Consider the following 14,495-nt stretch of genomic DNA (forward strand, 5'->3'; position numbering starts at 1 on the left):
ACCAATAAGCACTTTAGATATTTTAAGTCTGGTACCCCCAGCAAATATGAATAATCAAAGTAGGTGATTATAATAACAATGACAGTAAATAATAATAAAAATAATAACAATGAATGATGATATGATAGTGAGCATTCTATACTCTCTGGGAAAATATGCAACCTCCAGCATATAGACACATGCATGAGCGGAGATAGACAAATGTAGATGTGCTTTGCATAAGGACACTAGCAACCCTGACATCAAATAAAAGTGGAAGCGAACAGTCGCCTTCCAATCCCACAGTCCTGGGTTCAAATCCTGACAGGTTCCATGGTTTTTTTTCTCACAACAAAACAACTCCAATCAATCGAGCCTTGTTAACTTACTTTATGTAGAGCAACATGTGTATATGTTTGTCATGTGATGGGATTGCCACCTATCTAATAGGACAGTAATTAAATTTCTATTGATAATCCTTGGCTATGTGCCTAAAGGAATAACATTGAACAATAAATAAAATAAAATAAACTCACCAAATATTTTATCAATGGAGTTGTTCGATGGAAGTGTGCAGTTGAAAATTGAGAACTGCCGTTTCAACCTCTGAGGAATGTCATTACGTCCTCCTCCAGGTTGGATCATCGCTGCCATCAGCTGGATGTCTGCGATGATGGTGAAGTCTCCAGGCTTCTCCAGATTGTAGAAACCACCCATTTCCATCAGCTGCCGAACAATCTCGTTGGTCACCTGCAAAATGACAACATGGTTTTTAGCCTTTCTATACTTGACCTGAGTGTCAATCAAACTTAACAACTGACCAATCAGAAAAGAGCAAGGAATACGTCGATGCCCTACAAACACATGTGTTGTCCTACAAACACACATGTTTATGTACATGTACACTATTCTTTTGTGAGACCTTGGCAACAATATCCATGGGGGCGAGGCTACAGTGCAAAGTGTTTTGCTAAATATTTTCAACCTTTAACAACCAAGAAATGTTTCATGTTTGAGGTATACTATATAATGGGATGGTAATTCTTAATCTTGAAAATTTAACATTTATTTTTTCAAAGATTGACACAATGAATATTATACATGATTTCTAAATATATATTCATTCTTATGAAATATAGCAAACATTAAATTTGACCCCAAACTGCTGACTGTGGGTAAAGTGGAAGAAATAGGAAAAAGCTATATGTGATACAAGTGTGTAACAGAAGGATCATCCTTTTGTACATATTTGGCTTGTAGCACAATCAGAAAATCACAGTGGGGAGGTGTTTAAATAGCATACCCCCATTAATTGACACAACACTATTGTCATTTAAGTCTCACAGCGAGATCCATTTTTAAATTTTCTCTAGTATTTAGAAGGAATCGACCTAAGATGCTAAAATTAAAACGTAGGCATCTAAACGATACAACTAATCATCACTATTAGGTTTACACTGTTCTCAAGGTTAAATGTTTCTTTAACTAAGTTAAGTTGTACTTGACCTTTAGTTGAACTCACCTGGTCACCCCATTCATTGATGACCGGCATGTTGATATCATCAATGAAAACTGACATTCTCTTTCCTGCAGGTGGACCGTATGTATTACCCATACGTTTGTCAACATAGCTCTCAATTGTACGCTAAAATATGAGAAAAATGTTTTTGTATGTTAACAACATAGGATTAAAAACAGATTATGGTCAAATGAAATATTCTTTATTTGTCTTGTCCTTTATTAATAACAATAATAATACAGTAATACAAATAACAATATCAACATCAATAATAATAATAATAATAATAATAATAATAATAATAATACTAAAAATAATAATAATAATAATAATAATAACAAAAATAACTATTAAAAAATACACATTTGTTTGACTTAGGATTTTTTTTTGTATGAGAATTTAAAACAATGACATTGGAACTGGTTATGATCATTGTGAAAAAAAACTAGCAATTGTATTTAAACTAGAGGCCTGAACCAAACAATAAACATCGGCCGTGTATGATGGGCATTATTTTAATTTAATTTCTTAGATTATTAAGTACCATTCCACAAAATTTTATGATGATACATTCCTTTGGTTTTGTACAGACAGAGGTGAATAAAACCTCCATTGCAGGGGTTAAAAATTTACGTCTTCTGCTTTAATAGATAATGTCTATTTATAACATCAAAGTTTACCTGGAACATAAGTGGAGTGGTGGCAGACGAGAAGTTGAAGCTTTTACTAGCATGCCTCTCAGGATCATACTTGCCACAGTACCCCTTGATAATCACTGTCTTTGCTGTACCCTGCTCACCAATTAACAGCACCGCCTAGTAAGAGAAGATCCATTTCATTTAACAAGTATCATGATGCGAAGTAACATATTAACAAAATAATTTCAGCGGCAAAACATTTTAAAATAAAATTAGATCAAAAACAAAAAGAAAACAAAATTTCAAGAGTTCTCTTTCAGGTTTTAATTGAAATAATTGAGTAATAAATATAAACATGACATTATGAATAATAAATACTCAAAAAAAGCCTTTAGAGAGGTATATTTTCATTGCCATATTATGACCTCTTCGGATTTTGCCAAGATGCTGGCACGCCAATTATCTTTATTCACCAAATCCTGAATTTAAAGTCTGGTATCTGTGCATAGTGTATTCGGAAAGTCTGCTTCCACAATTTGGACAAAGTCTCCAGAGTTATGTCATATATTATCTGGCCTGTAGCTCTGCGGTAGTGCCTGGTAAAGCAGGCTCTCCTCTGTGTGACTAGTGTACAGTCATTAACGATACTCACAAGAATGGGGAGAAATAAATAGCATACCTTTGATTGCTTAGCGATAGTATTGATGAGGAAGTCTGTCCTGACGTTGTCCACATTCGGAACCAGGATGGAGCCATATTCCGGGGTGACATCTGGGGGATACACCCATTCTTCCACACGCTCATTCCAGTGCTTCCAACTGCCTGTAATAGAAATTGAATAGAAATTTGTCTTTTTTGTCCAATTCTAAATCTTTGAAATTAGAAATTTTGGCTAGGCCCCTGGGGACTGCAGACAGCCGCAGTAGAGTGTCAGTACCGAAATTTAATGGACAAGTTGTCCCTTAACACATCTAACTCACATGCGAGGGTTATTTGAGAAACAGAGCGATCTGACTATAATTAAAACCCTCTGTTATGAGCCCAACGTCCAATTTTAGGAGGTGGGCTAATACCTAGGAAAACCCTTTTCCAATTAAATGGAAATTTTGCAGCACTGTATGCCTATTCAAAGCCAGTATTTGACATCTCTTTCTGAGAATTTTTTTAAAAGTCATACCTGGACTTTTATTGGGGAAACAGGTGGCACACAAAATTGGCTGTAATGTAGGAGGATGGCTTATACATCAGGTTGGCTTATACCCAAAGAATTACGGAATGTATCTTAACTCACCATCATTTTCAACATAGTAGTCAAACATAGTATCTTCAGAGCCTTCTGGAATTTCTGGCAAGTTCAGATGGATGTCTTCATGGTTGCGCAGGAACTCTTGCATCTTTGCTCTATCTTCAAGTTCCAAGAGGGCACCAATACTCCACATCAGCATAAAGACGTACAACTTCTCAAGATGATCAGCTCCGACGCCATTGCTGTCTTTGTCATCCTTGGAAGGAATCAGTCCTTGGAGGAGGTTCACACCCTGTTATACAATAGGATAAACAGACAATATTTCGATCAGGTTTGTTCCCAAGTGCCAGGGAATGAGAAAAATTAGTGAATCCTTGCATGAAACAGACACCATTCTCCAGGAGTGACAACCACAACAGATGAAAGTGATATTTGTGTTGGATGGAAGTTGCCCTGACAAAAAATTACCATACACGCTCACACACTCACTGCGCACAACAGTCGTTTGCCGACGCGATTCTATGGAGAAGGCAACGAGCATGCAACATATCGTTTTTAATGACGATCCATTCAGACAGCCGACAATCTGCAGACGGCATCGTCACAACCATCGTACGACACAGTGAGTGCCCAGTTTGAAGTATCCACTTGTGGAGGGTGTTGCATGGCAACTAATTGTAGATGATCTACAGTCGGAAGCAAAAAAAGCACTCAGGACAACCTACTGTAGTTGCTTGTAGTATTTCAAGTGGAAGCCTTCATGAGCACTACCGGCTACTAGTTCAGTTGATGCCTGTTGAGTTGAGTCGAAGCGCAAGGGCTACTTCAGATTTAAGCTTAGCTTAACACTAAGCAGGATTATAAAGATAACCAGAAGAGTGAAATGCTGCTTGGTGGTTAGATGTTAGCCTAGCTTAACGCTTAGCAGGAATACTAAGATAACCAGAAGAGTAAAATGTGGCTTGTTGGTTAGATATTAGCTTAGCTTAACACTAAGCAGGATTACTATGATAACCAGGAGAGTGAAGCTGCTGCTTGGTGGTTAGATGTTAGCCTTTCAACCCAAGGATCATACAGCTCATCGCCTACCTGTGAAATGACCATACACTCCAAGACATCCATCTTGAATACAAGGTTTTCAATGGCAAATCGATAAACTTCAGCAAACGAGTTGTCGAACAGCTGACGCATTGTCTCTGCCTCTTGCATGTTTCGCTTCATTAGCCAACCCTATGGAAAACAAGCAATTTCAGTAATAATTTAAATAAAATATAAAAACTGGAAAAAACCATATAGAGGCAAGATTGGAGAGTGGAGAGGAAATGAAAAGAACTGGATGAAAATTTTTGAATGAGGCAAAAGCTACAGCAACAAATGAACTGAAATAAATAATAATTGGAGGCTTTTTAGACAAGGTATAAGTGAGGTGTATAAGTATTTGTTTTATGAGAAAAATATAACACATTGATATCAATTTCTTGTTACTGTACCTCTAAGATTGGCTTCCAATCCAAACCAGATGAGCTCATGTACACCATGCCATTTCTGGAGACTGTTGCTGGGGAGGCATTGTCAATGTTGTGTGGTTCAAAAATTATCTTGCAGTTAGGAGCCATTGGGATACGGTCACCGTTGGCAAGAGTTAGTGTTTTGTTGTCATCCAACACACTGTTCAAGTTCTCAATCCAGATGGCGTCAACTGGGCCATCCAAAACTAACCACACATGGTCACCTGTAAAAGGAAAATGATAATTGTAAAGGTTTTACATATGTGAGATTGTTTGAGGACCAGGCATTTTAGTCAAGCAGCGGCCCACGAAGTATCACGAAAGTGGCCAAAAGGACGAGTTAAGTGAATCCCATATATAAATATTATTGCTAAAAAAATGCATTTTTACATTAATTGTCAACAGTTCAGGACACCAAAAAAGACATTTTGAATTTTTTATCATATTTTTAACCTAAAATATGTCACCTTTCTTAGCTCTTAGTGTTCTCCTCCATAACGTAGAGAAGATGCCATCCGTCCAATCATTGGTGGCTACATCCAGCCGTCCAAACATCTGAGGTGCTGTGATGGCTTTTGGGTTCATTCTCATCTCCTTGTGAGGAGCACCACAATCGCTCATGGCTTTCATCAGAATGTGTATACAGCAAGTCTTTCCGGCACCAGATGGCCCAAGCGCCATCATGCCATGACGGACACGCTGAGTCTCAAACAGCTGTTATTTGTAAACCAAAAAAAATTCATATAACAAATGTCGTAATGAATTTCTGAATTTTTTTACATGCATACGTTAATAAAGAAACATTAAATGCCCTTGGAAAAATTAGTGTTCAATAACTGCTTAGTTCAAATGTTTGTGGTAAATTACATCAAGAAATATTTATAATATTTACTGTACAAGAATGATTTGACATATGCCATGCTTTCTGTAGCAGAAAGTTTATATAACTCTCACCTGTATAAGCTTCAGGGTCCAGGATGGATGGTTAATGAGGCCGGCTTCTTCAACTCTCTGTGTAATAGCAGTCTCCAGTTCAGGATAGCCTGCCTTGTCCAGGGTGATACCAGGGAACAAATCATTAATGAGCGACAGGAAAAGAGGCTCATCTTCATCCACCTAAAAATAGTTGAATGAATAAAACTTGGATGTTAAGAACAAGAATAATTATTTAAAATAATAATAATGCTTTAAACAATTGAAATAATAAATCCACATTACAGATTACATTAAATTGTGGACTACTCCAAATAATTTCAACTTTATTAAAGAATAATGATAATATATACTGTACTGTTTTAATAATCTAAATTAAAGTTATGGCTACATGTGTTTAATTTCAAATTAATATAATAATAATAATAATAATAATAATAATAATAATAATAATAATAATAATAATAATAATAATAATAATAATAATAATACTTTAAACAATTGAAATAATAAATACACACTACAGATTTTGTAAAATTATGGACTACTCCAAATAATTTCAACTTTATTAAAGAATAATGATAATATATACTGTACTGTTTTAATAATCTAAATTAAAGTTATGGCTACATGTGTTTAATTTCCATGTAATTAAAAAGATATCTTGTTACAAGTCCCATTTGTTAAGCCACATTTACACTAGAGATGATTACGACACGACAGCGACATATCATCATGTAGTTTGTATTCTTCAACACTGCGCGCATCTGTATTGAGTTGTAATCGTGTCTAGTGTAAATGAGGCTTTAGATGGTACTTTAATAACTCACCAGTTTTGAAAGGTTCATGTCACGCAGAACCCTCATGACAATCGTGTTCTCACTGTCAGTTGGATTGGCACGTTTGTTGGCACCAAGTGTACGTAGCACTGACAAAATATTCCGCAGACCAAAGTCATAATGGACCTGAGAACAATGTCAACAAAAACCTTAATTTTGTGATCCTAATAATTGTCAATATTGAAAATAATAACAGGACTTTTAAATGCATAATACATAGTATATGCCAGTACTTACTTATACTTATAAAAGAAAGCAAAGATTTATAAGTAGACTTCATGGAAAAATGTGTGATCATTCAAACAAAATAAATACATTTGGTTTCATGTCAGCAAGAACAAACATGTAGAAACCAGATGTACACAGTCAGAATCTTGAAGACAATAAATACCATATGATGGAAAAAGAGAAGGCACTGGTGGAATTTTAACATGACTTTATCATAATTATTTGCAATGAAATGAATACAACGGAAGCAAAATTGTTCCATTTATCAAGCTTTCTTACCTGTTTGCTCAGCTGTTCCTCGCACAATTTGTACAAAGTGTAGAACTTCCTGGCCAGAATAATATTCTCCATGAAACCACAGCTAGCGAGTTTCACACGAATAATGATCTGTCGATCTGGTACCATCATCGCTACAGTACGGAAGTTGATCTTGAGATTTTCTGGAAGTTCTTGTCTACCAGCATATCCCGGGTTCTATAAATGAAAATAAATTGTTTTTATATTATATATGGCTCCTGTATTGATAGAGATACGCTCACTTGTCCAAAGACACCAACAAACCACCAGTGTAGAATTGTAAAGGCTGAATATTCCCTTCAAATTGCAATTACTGGACCAACTGTTATGACCAGTGTCTGAGCAGACCTTCTATGACTTGCAGTAGTACAGAGTTTTTAAATATAACTGGAATTACCATTGTTAAGAAGAGACCGAATTCTGGATTCAAGTCTACCGTGTCACCATCAGTGAAGATAAACTTCTTTTTGCGTTCCTTCTTTGCCGTCAGGACAATTGCAATCTGCTGGGCAGCCACAGAGAGCACAGGTAGGTCAATACGGTTGAACTCATCAAAGCAACCCCAGCTACCTGACTGAGCAAGTCCTGAGAGAAAAACAAAAAACCATAATAAACAAAAACACGAACAAGTACGCCACAGAGTAGTTCAAATCACTCGTTTAACGTTACACTAGCATAACTACTTGTGTCTGAACATAGCCTTAGATTCTAAAAATATAATGAAGTAAAAACTTTTTAAACCCCACAAGGAATTGTGATTTTAAAAAATTCAAAATATTTTTGCAACCAATTGCATAAGTTACCTTTGTAAATTCTTCCCAGTCCTCTGTAATCCATTTGATCGGAGCAGTTGAAGACAACCACATACTTGCCCAGTGCACGTCCCATGTCTTTGGTGGTTTCTGTCTTACCAGTACCAGCTGGGCCAGCAGGTGCCCCGCCCATACTCATACCAAGGGCTTGGGCAAGGGTAATGTAACATCTGAAAGAATAATATGAATAATATTATGATGTTTTGTACATATGCAAATGAAACAGTATACATATTCAAGTTGAATTGCCGAGCAATTATGCAGGGGCGCGACAAATTTCAACCATAATATTGGTGCTGGTTCAAGCAGAATTCAATAGCTTATGCCCTGGTGATGGAACAAGTCTTCTCAGATAAGGACTATTATAACTGTAGGCCAATTAGCTCATGTGCACTATAAAGAACCCAGTACATCTTTCAAGATAATTACGGGGTTACCCCTGGTGTATTGGGCCATACATCCCCTATTGCGAACAGAAGAGAGTAGCTTGCAACATTTTACAGTGTAGCTCAGTCATGAAATGATCCTTAGTGAAGAAGCTCAGCTATAGTTAACTGCGTCAAGCACTTTAAGACTTTGGTATAAAATGCTATATAAATCTAAATACATTACACAGCATTACATTCAAGCTCATGTATAGAATCCACGAGATATAATAGTATCATCCTTTCTTTATGCAGTACCTGTCAGTAAGAGGTGTGATGACAAGTCTCTCTGTGCATCCCAGGAACTCATTCTGATAGAGGAAGTCCACATCTGTAATCTTCACCAACATCTTGTCCGCATCCTCCACGAAGTAGAAGCGACATTGCTTCAGCCACTCAAAATCAGTAACTGACTTGATATGCATACGGACCTAGAAAAAAAATAAAATGACAGAATTTAAATATTTAGTCTTGGAGGTGATTCACATTAATATACCAAGTAATCAATAGCTACATAAAAGAACATGCATCCACTCTGCTTAGCTTCCTGAGGAATATGCCTAGCTCTGGAACAGCGTATCATTTTCGAGACCTGTACAATTAATATTCAACCATTCATATTAGGTGGCAATTCACAAAAGTCTCCCTCAAATTAAAGACCGCTTTGGGGGACTGGCATTTTCATAGTCTTTAGCAGTTTTGGTCTCCAATTAGAATAATAAAGATAAAGACATTTGTTAATTGGGGACCACAGAAAAGTGGTCTTTAATTGGAGGGGTCTTTAATTAGAGGGAGACCTGTATTTTACATTTTTTATTTATTATCAATTAAATTAATTAAAGCATTAAATTTCAGAAAAAAATTAATTGATACAATAAGCCAATAAATTGTGTTAATAATCAAATGTTAAAAATTCTATCATATCAAATTTATTCATTCAAAATAATTATATTGAGAACATCATTGCATATAAATTACAAAGTTATTAACATACTGCTTACATTAAATTTCAGAAAAAATTAAATTGATACAATAGGCCAATAAATTGTGTTAATAATCAAATGTTAAAAATTCTATCATATCAAATTTATTCATTCAAAATAATTATATTGAGAACATCATTGCATATAAATTACAAAGTTATTAACATACTGCTTACAGACATTTAACAACAGATTTCTATATAAAACAAACATAGGTAGTATTGTTTAAATACATAAAAGTGTTAAGATCAAATCTAAAAAAAACATTTAAAAATACAAATATTGTTAATGGCCTTGAAATTTATGGGAAAATATGTATTAGATTTTGATATAAAATATCCTCTAACAATAAAATTATCTATCAAATAAATTCTTGAAATTAAAATAACTCACAAGATCATCAAATATATCTCTCTGATGGACATGGATTGTGATGAGCGTTTCATATTTACGTCTCTCGACCTTTGTCAGTTCTTTGGTTGTCATGTCAATGAGCATGATCAGTAGCTCCATGAACATCTGATTAGTCTGCTGCATCACCTTCTTGTCATACTTAGCATTCTTCAGGCCTTCCTCTGCGTCACGCGTCCAGATCATTTGGATGCCAAGCAAACCAATCTGAGATATAGATGCAGACAAAAATCAACATTGGGAATGCAATGAGTCATGGTACATTGTAAATACTACTACTTGTGTCAAGGTAAGGCAACATACACAAACACACAACATGGGTTTATGTCGTTTGACCTTAGATACCTCTGGATACGCGGCTTATACTACTCTGCAATATACCTGTGCCGGATATGTGTTGAGGAATTCCACCAATTGGAAGCTTGGATCTTGTATTGCCATGGCAGCCATCTTAATGACACCATGTAAAGACTTCTGGGCCATCATCATAAGAGACATCAACCAGATCTCTACATTACCTTCAGCTCTTACAGTCCTCTCAAGCTACCAGAATCAAATATAAAAACATGTGATTAAAAATTAATTAAACAAATTTAAACTGCCTAATAATCAACATCATCTGTCTACTTAAAGTTTTGAGAGTTTTCCAACAAAAAACTAGAGCAGTCACTCTGTAGAGTGCATACCTTCACCCTGAATACTGAACAATATGCAGTATGGTTATGATGGATACCAATATTGTTTTTTTTATGCTGGAGGGTAAAAAAAAAATCAAATTCTCTATGACCTTTTGACCTCTACTTCTCAAAAATTTAAAGTGCACTAAATTTTAATGTAATACATTACTTAGTTTTTTAGTAATATTGCTAACAGATAGACAGTGATGAATACATAACCTGCTTCGTTTTTTATGATGGAGAGTAAAAAAAAAAATCAAATTCTCTATGAACTTGACCTTTGACCTCTACTTTGCAAAAATTAAAATTGCACTAAATTTTAATGTAATCCATTCCTTAGTTTTTTAGTAATCTTGCTAACAGATAGACAGTGATGAATACATAACCAGCTTCAGCGGTTAGGTAATCAATAATTTTTTTCAAATTTCAATGTTGCAATTAGTCGGTTTATCCAGGTAAGTATTCACAAAATAGACTTCAACGTTCTTTGCTTCTACTGACTTTTGTCTGGTTAACATTTCATTTCATTTATTTCCTCAAACAACAACAATACAAACAAAAATAACAACAGACAAAAAATCAGAGACAGGATAAAACGAATGCAAACCAAATTGCTGTACAAAATTTCTCCACTGGGAATACCCGACATATTTACTGTGAGCCAAAATGAATTCTGTTAATCTTGTTTAAAAACAGTGGAATACAGTATACTGCAGCAAATAAGCTCTTATAAACATTAGACATAGTATTGAATCAGACAAAATTGAAATGCAGTAAACTTAAACTGTGGCAGAAGACAGAAATATAACAGGGCTTACATCTATCGTTTCCCCTTCCGATGATTCTATTGCCAGAATCCTGTCATAATCTTTCTCGTGGAACTTGACCCGTTTTGTGTTGTCGAACACGCTGAGGAGATGAGCCTGAATGGTATGCGAATCGCTTGCTTGTCCAAGAATCTCAAGCAATGCTGGGTCAGACACGAAGAAGAACCTCGGGAAGAGCAGACGCTTCTTCTCCAAGTAACTGTAAGATAATTTTTTTTTTAAATATTAATTAATGCCCAATAAATGACTTGCTAGTGAAATTGTGATTTATAAAATGGATTAAAAAAACAATCATTACACTTGCTGAAAACATAACATTTTCGTATATCATTATAAATTGTTGGAAATCAATTCATTGTCATCTTATGTTGTGGCGTATAATTCATCCATAAGTTTTAGATTCATAGGATATTTCGCTGTGCTTCCCTATCCTTATTGTTAAGCACATCTAACTTGTTTGAATTTGAGGCAAATTGAGCATCATTACCATTAACATCACCATTTTGATTATATTAATCATTATCCCATTACCAGCATTATCAACTTCATTATCATTCAACAATTCCAGAAAAAAAGTGCTATTCGTATTCGGCGTTGCCGCCGCTGCCGTCATCGTCATCCTCCTCCTCCACCTCCTCATCGTCATCATCTTCATTATCACTCTCACCATCAGCCTGTCAGGACACTGCTGCCCAAAGGTCTCTTCAAACTCCACTCTTTTCTATTTGTTCACTATTGTTGAAAACTAATAAGATAAGAAGATCCTACCCAGTGAGAGACTTTTGGCAGAGTTCTAACTGTTCCAACAGATGAGGCAGTAGCTGTCCCATAGTCTCATCACCAACACAGCACTGGACAACATTATTGTTCTCATGTGCCCTCACCATAATCTTCACCCAAGACTTGTCAATGTTTGAGAAACGCTTTGCTTCCTGAAATTATAGAACATATCATATACTGGTGTATTGATAGTTTAGTGTACGACATGACCTAAACTGACAATCAGATTTCGGTTTCTGATACGTTATGCCAGTTTTTAGAACCTGTTTAATACAATTTTTCCCCACCACTGTCTCACTGTGGCACATAATAACACTCTCGTCTATTGCCAATCTGAGAAAGTAAAATCCAATATTGTAAATACTGCACAAGCTTGGTACACTGGCACTGGCCTGCAGGTATGAACTACTAGGCCGAAACCTTAAGATATTTGGCCAATGACATGAACAAAAAAGAAGGAAGGCAACCTTTGCAACATTTACTTACCTTTGGCAGCTGTTTGGCAATGTCTCCACCAACAAAGACGGCTTCCAGGTACACCCAGAGGTTCTGCACTTGCATCCACTGCTCAATGATCTCCGAGGTATTGGACAGGTTGTGAACCCACTGCTGAATTTGCTTCTTGAAAGGAGCATTGTATCTGTATTGAAAATAAGCATGTCACATGGAACAATATACCATTAATTTATAATTCCATAGAGAAGAGTTGTTCTGATAATAAAATACAGTAAAACTTCTTCTCTCACCTGTTACTGAGCAAGGATCCGAGAACCATTAGACTGTCTTCCATCAACCCGATGATCTCTCCAGTATGATCACCACGAAGCAACAGCTCTCCACGGTTCTTGAAGTTCACGAACATTAGAAGGTGAGCTCCCCATTCAGCAATAACTGTCTTCAGCTTGGCTTCAATGTCCTTCTCCTTCACAGCTGATATACAAATATCCTGAAATGAAAGATAAAAGTAACAGGTTTGTTTGAGTTTTTGTACATGGTCTGCAAAACAAACAGTTCAAGAACAAAACTTATTCGGGACAGGTACATTGTTGGATGGAAATTTGATGATGTTACGACTGACTTTAAATACTAAAAACAAAAGTACAAACAATTAAATTAAAAATGTTATACTCGGTTTGCTCTTTGTCCAATGAACAATAACTATGTATTTATTGATGTAAAAATATCAAATTGGTATACTAATTATTTGTGTAATAATAATTGGTATAAAAATAACAATTAAATATTAATATATGATATAAAATAATTTGTTAAATATTTAATAAAATAATTAGCTTAACATTAAAAAATAAACAAAGGTGTGATAAATAATTTTCAAAGTACATTGGAATATACAAATTAAGGCGGTATTTAATAAGGCATTTAAATTTGCTCATATAAAGTAAGAAATGCATTTCCAGGGATGGTAGCTTATAAGCAATAAGACAGCTACAAAACAGAAAAAGTGGTCTAAGAAATGACATTTTGTCCTTAAGATTTTGTTGAAGGGCATAATGATATCAACATGAGAAGAGCCTTCAAAGATGACCTTCCTGTTCTTTCATGATCTCAAGTAAAAAAAAATCAGGTGCAACTGCGAAAAGTATTATAAGTTGAATAGCATTCAAAAGGTATCAAAGAATATACTGTAAATAGTGTCAGAAATGTAGCATAGGGAATGATGTTTCATTTAATAATTATCACTAATTAACATCAATTAATTATCATACTATACCTCAATATCTTCCTTGCATTTCAAAAGCGGTGCTTCCATGATGTTGCGCAAACAGAACGACTCATTTTCCACATCAAACACATGGCCTGTGAGCTCGGCCATGCGTTGCCAATGACGTGGCTTCATGGCCTTGTTTGTCATGAGTTCCAGGAGCGGACACGTTTCGTTGAAGTCATCAATGGTTTGCCTAAGTTCGTTAAATGCTTGCCATTCCTTCAATGCTCGGGGAAGCTTACGACATCTTATAAAAGGAACCGCAATTTATACATTTTTTGTTTTGTTTTGGTTGAGTATTTTAGATATTTTCTGACTAATCTTTCTGATCTCCATAAATTGATTAAAGAATGAATATAATCTCCATTTGCAAGGAGAAAGTTATATATGATTTACAGCATCTTAAAAGGGAACCGCAATTTATACAATTTTTTTTGTTTAGTTGAGTTTGTTATACATGTTACAACATTTTAATCATTCATCTCTATATAATAATATATTATTAACATAATCTCAATTTTCAAAGAGAGAGATATAGTAATAATAATGTCTACATATATGAATTATATTATATATCTATTTTCTGATTTGCACCAAGAATAATGTATTACAACATAAACAAAATTGTTTAAATAGTGAAAGGTGAGCACAACAGTGGGTGAGTGCA

At 35.2% G+C, this 14,495-nt stretch overlaps 1 protein-coding gene across 1 annotated transcript in view; it reads right to left on the reverse strand.

Annotated features, from left to right (window-relative positions):
• LOC117107525 (dynein heavy chain 5, axonemal-like) overlaps positions 1–14,495 on the reverse strand; it is a 62,888-nt gene that overhangs the window by 12,760 nt on the left and 35,633 nt on the right. The window contains exons 22-42 of the mRNA XM_033249217.1: positions 13,835–14,075; positions 12,849–13,048; positions 12,589–12,742; positions 12,091–12,254; positions 11,314–11,521; positions 10,200–10,361; positions 9,801–10,025; positions 8,683–8,855; positions 7,991–8,169; positions 7,585–7,772; positions 7,170–7,364; positions 6,654–6,788; positions 5,845–6,006; positions 5,358–5,604; positions 4,873–5,114; positions 4,472–4,612; positions 3,428–3,674; positions 2,816–2,958; positions 2,179–2,313; positions 1,502–1,624; positions 516–729 (exon numbers count right to left, since the gene is read on the reverse strand). Of these exons, the coding sequence (XP_033105108.1) occupies positions 516–729; positions 1,502–1,624; positions 2,179–2,313; positions 2,816–2,958; positions 3,428–3,674; positions 4,472–4,612; positions 4,873–5,114; positions 5,358–5,604; positions 5,845–6,006; positions 6,654–6,788; positions 7,170–7,364; positions 7,585–7,772; positions 7,991–8,169; positions 8,683–8,855; positions 9,801–10,025; positions 10,200–10,361; positions 11,314–11,521; positions 12,091–12,254; positions 12,589–12,742; positions 12,849–13,048; positions 13,835–14,075 (3,878 nt within the window). The remainder of the gene's footprint in view (positions 1–515; positions 730–1,501; positions 1,625–2,178; positions 2,314–2,815; positions 2,959–3,427; positions 3,675–4,471; positions 4,613–4,872; positions 5,115–5,357; positions 5,605–5,844; positions 6,007–6,653; positions 6,789–7,169; positions 7,365–7,584; positions 7,773–7,990; positions 8,170–8,682; positions 8,856–9,800; positions 10,026–10,199; positions 10,362–11,313; positions 11,522–12,090; positions 12,255–12,588; positions 12,743–12,848; positions 13,049–13,834; positions 14,076–14,495) is intronic.

This window comes from Anneissia japonica, unplaced genomic scaffold (genome assembly GCF_011630105.1).
Source record: "Anneissia japonica isolate Jap-2015-1 unplaced genomic scaffold, ASM1163010v1 scaffold287722_len911783_cov160, whole genome shotgun sequence".
NCBI classification, from domain to species: domain Eukaryota; kingdom Metazoa; phylum Echinodermata; class Crinoidea; order Comatulida; family Comatulidae; genus Anneissia; species Anneissia japonica.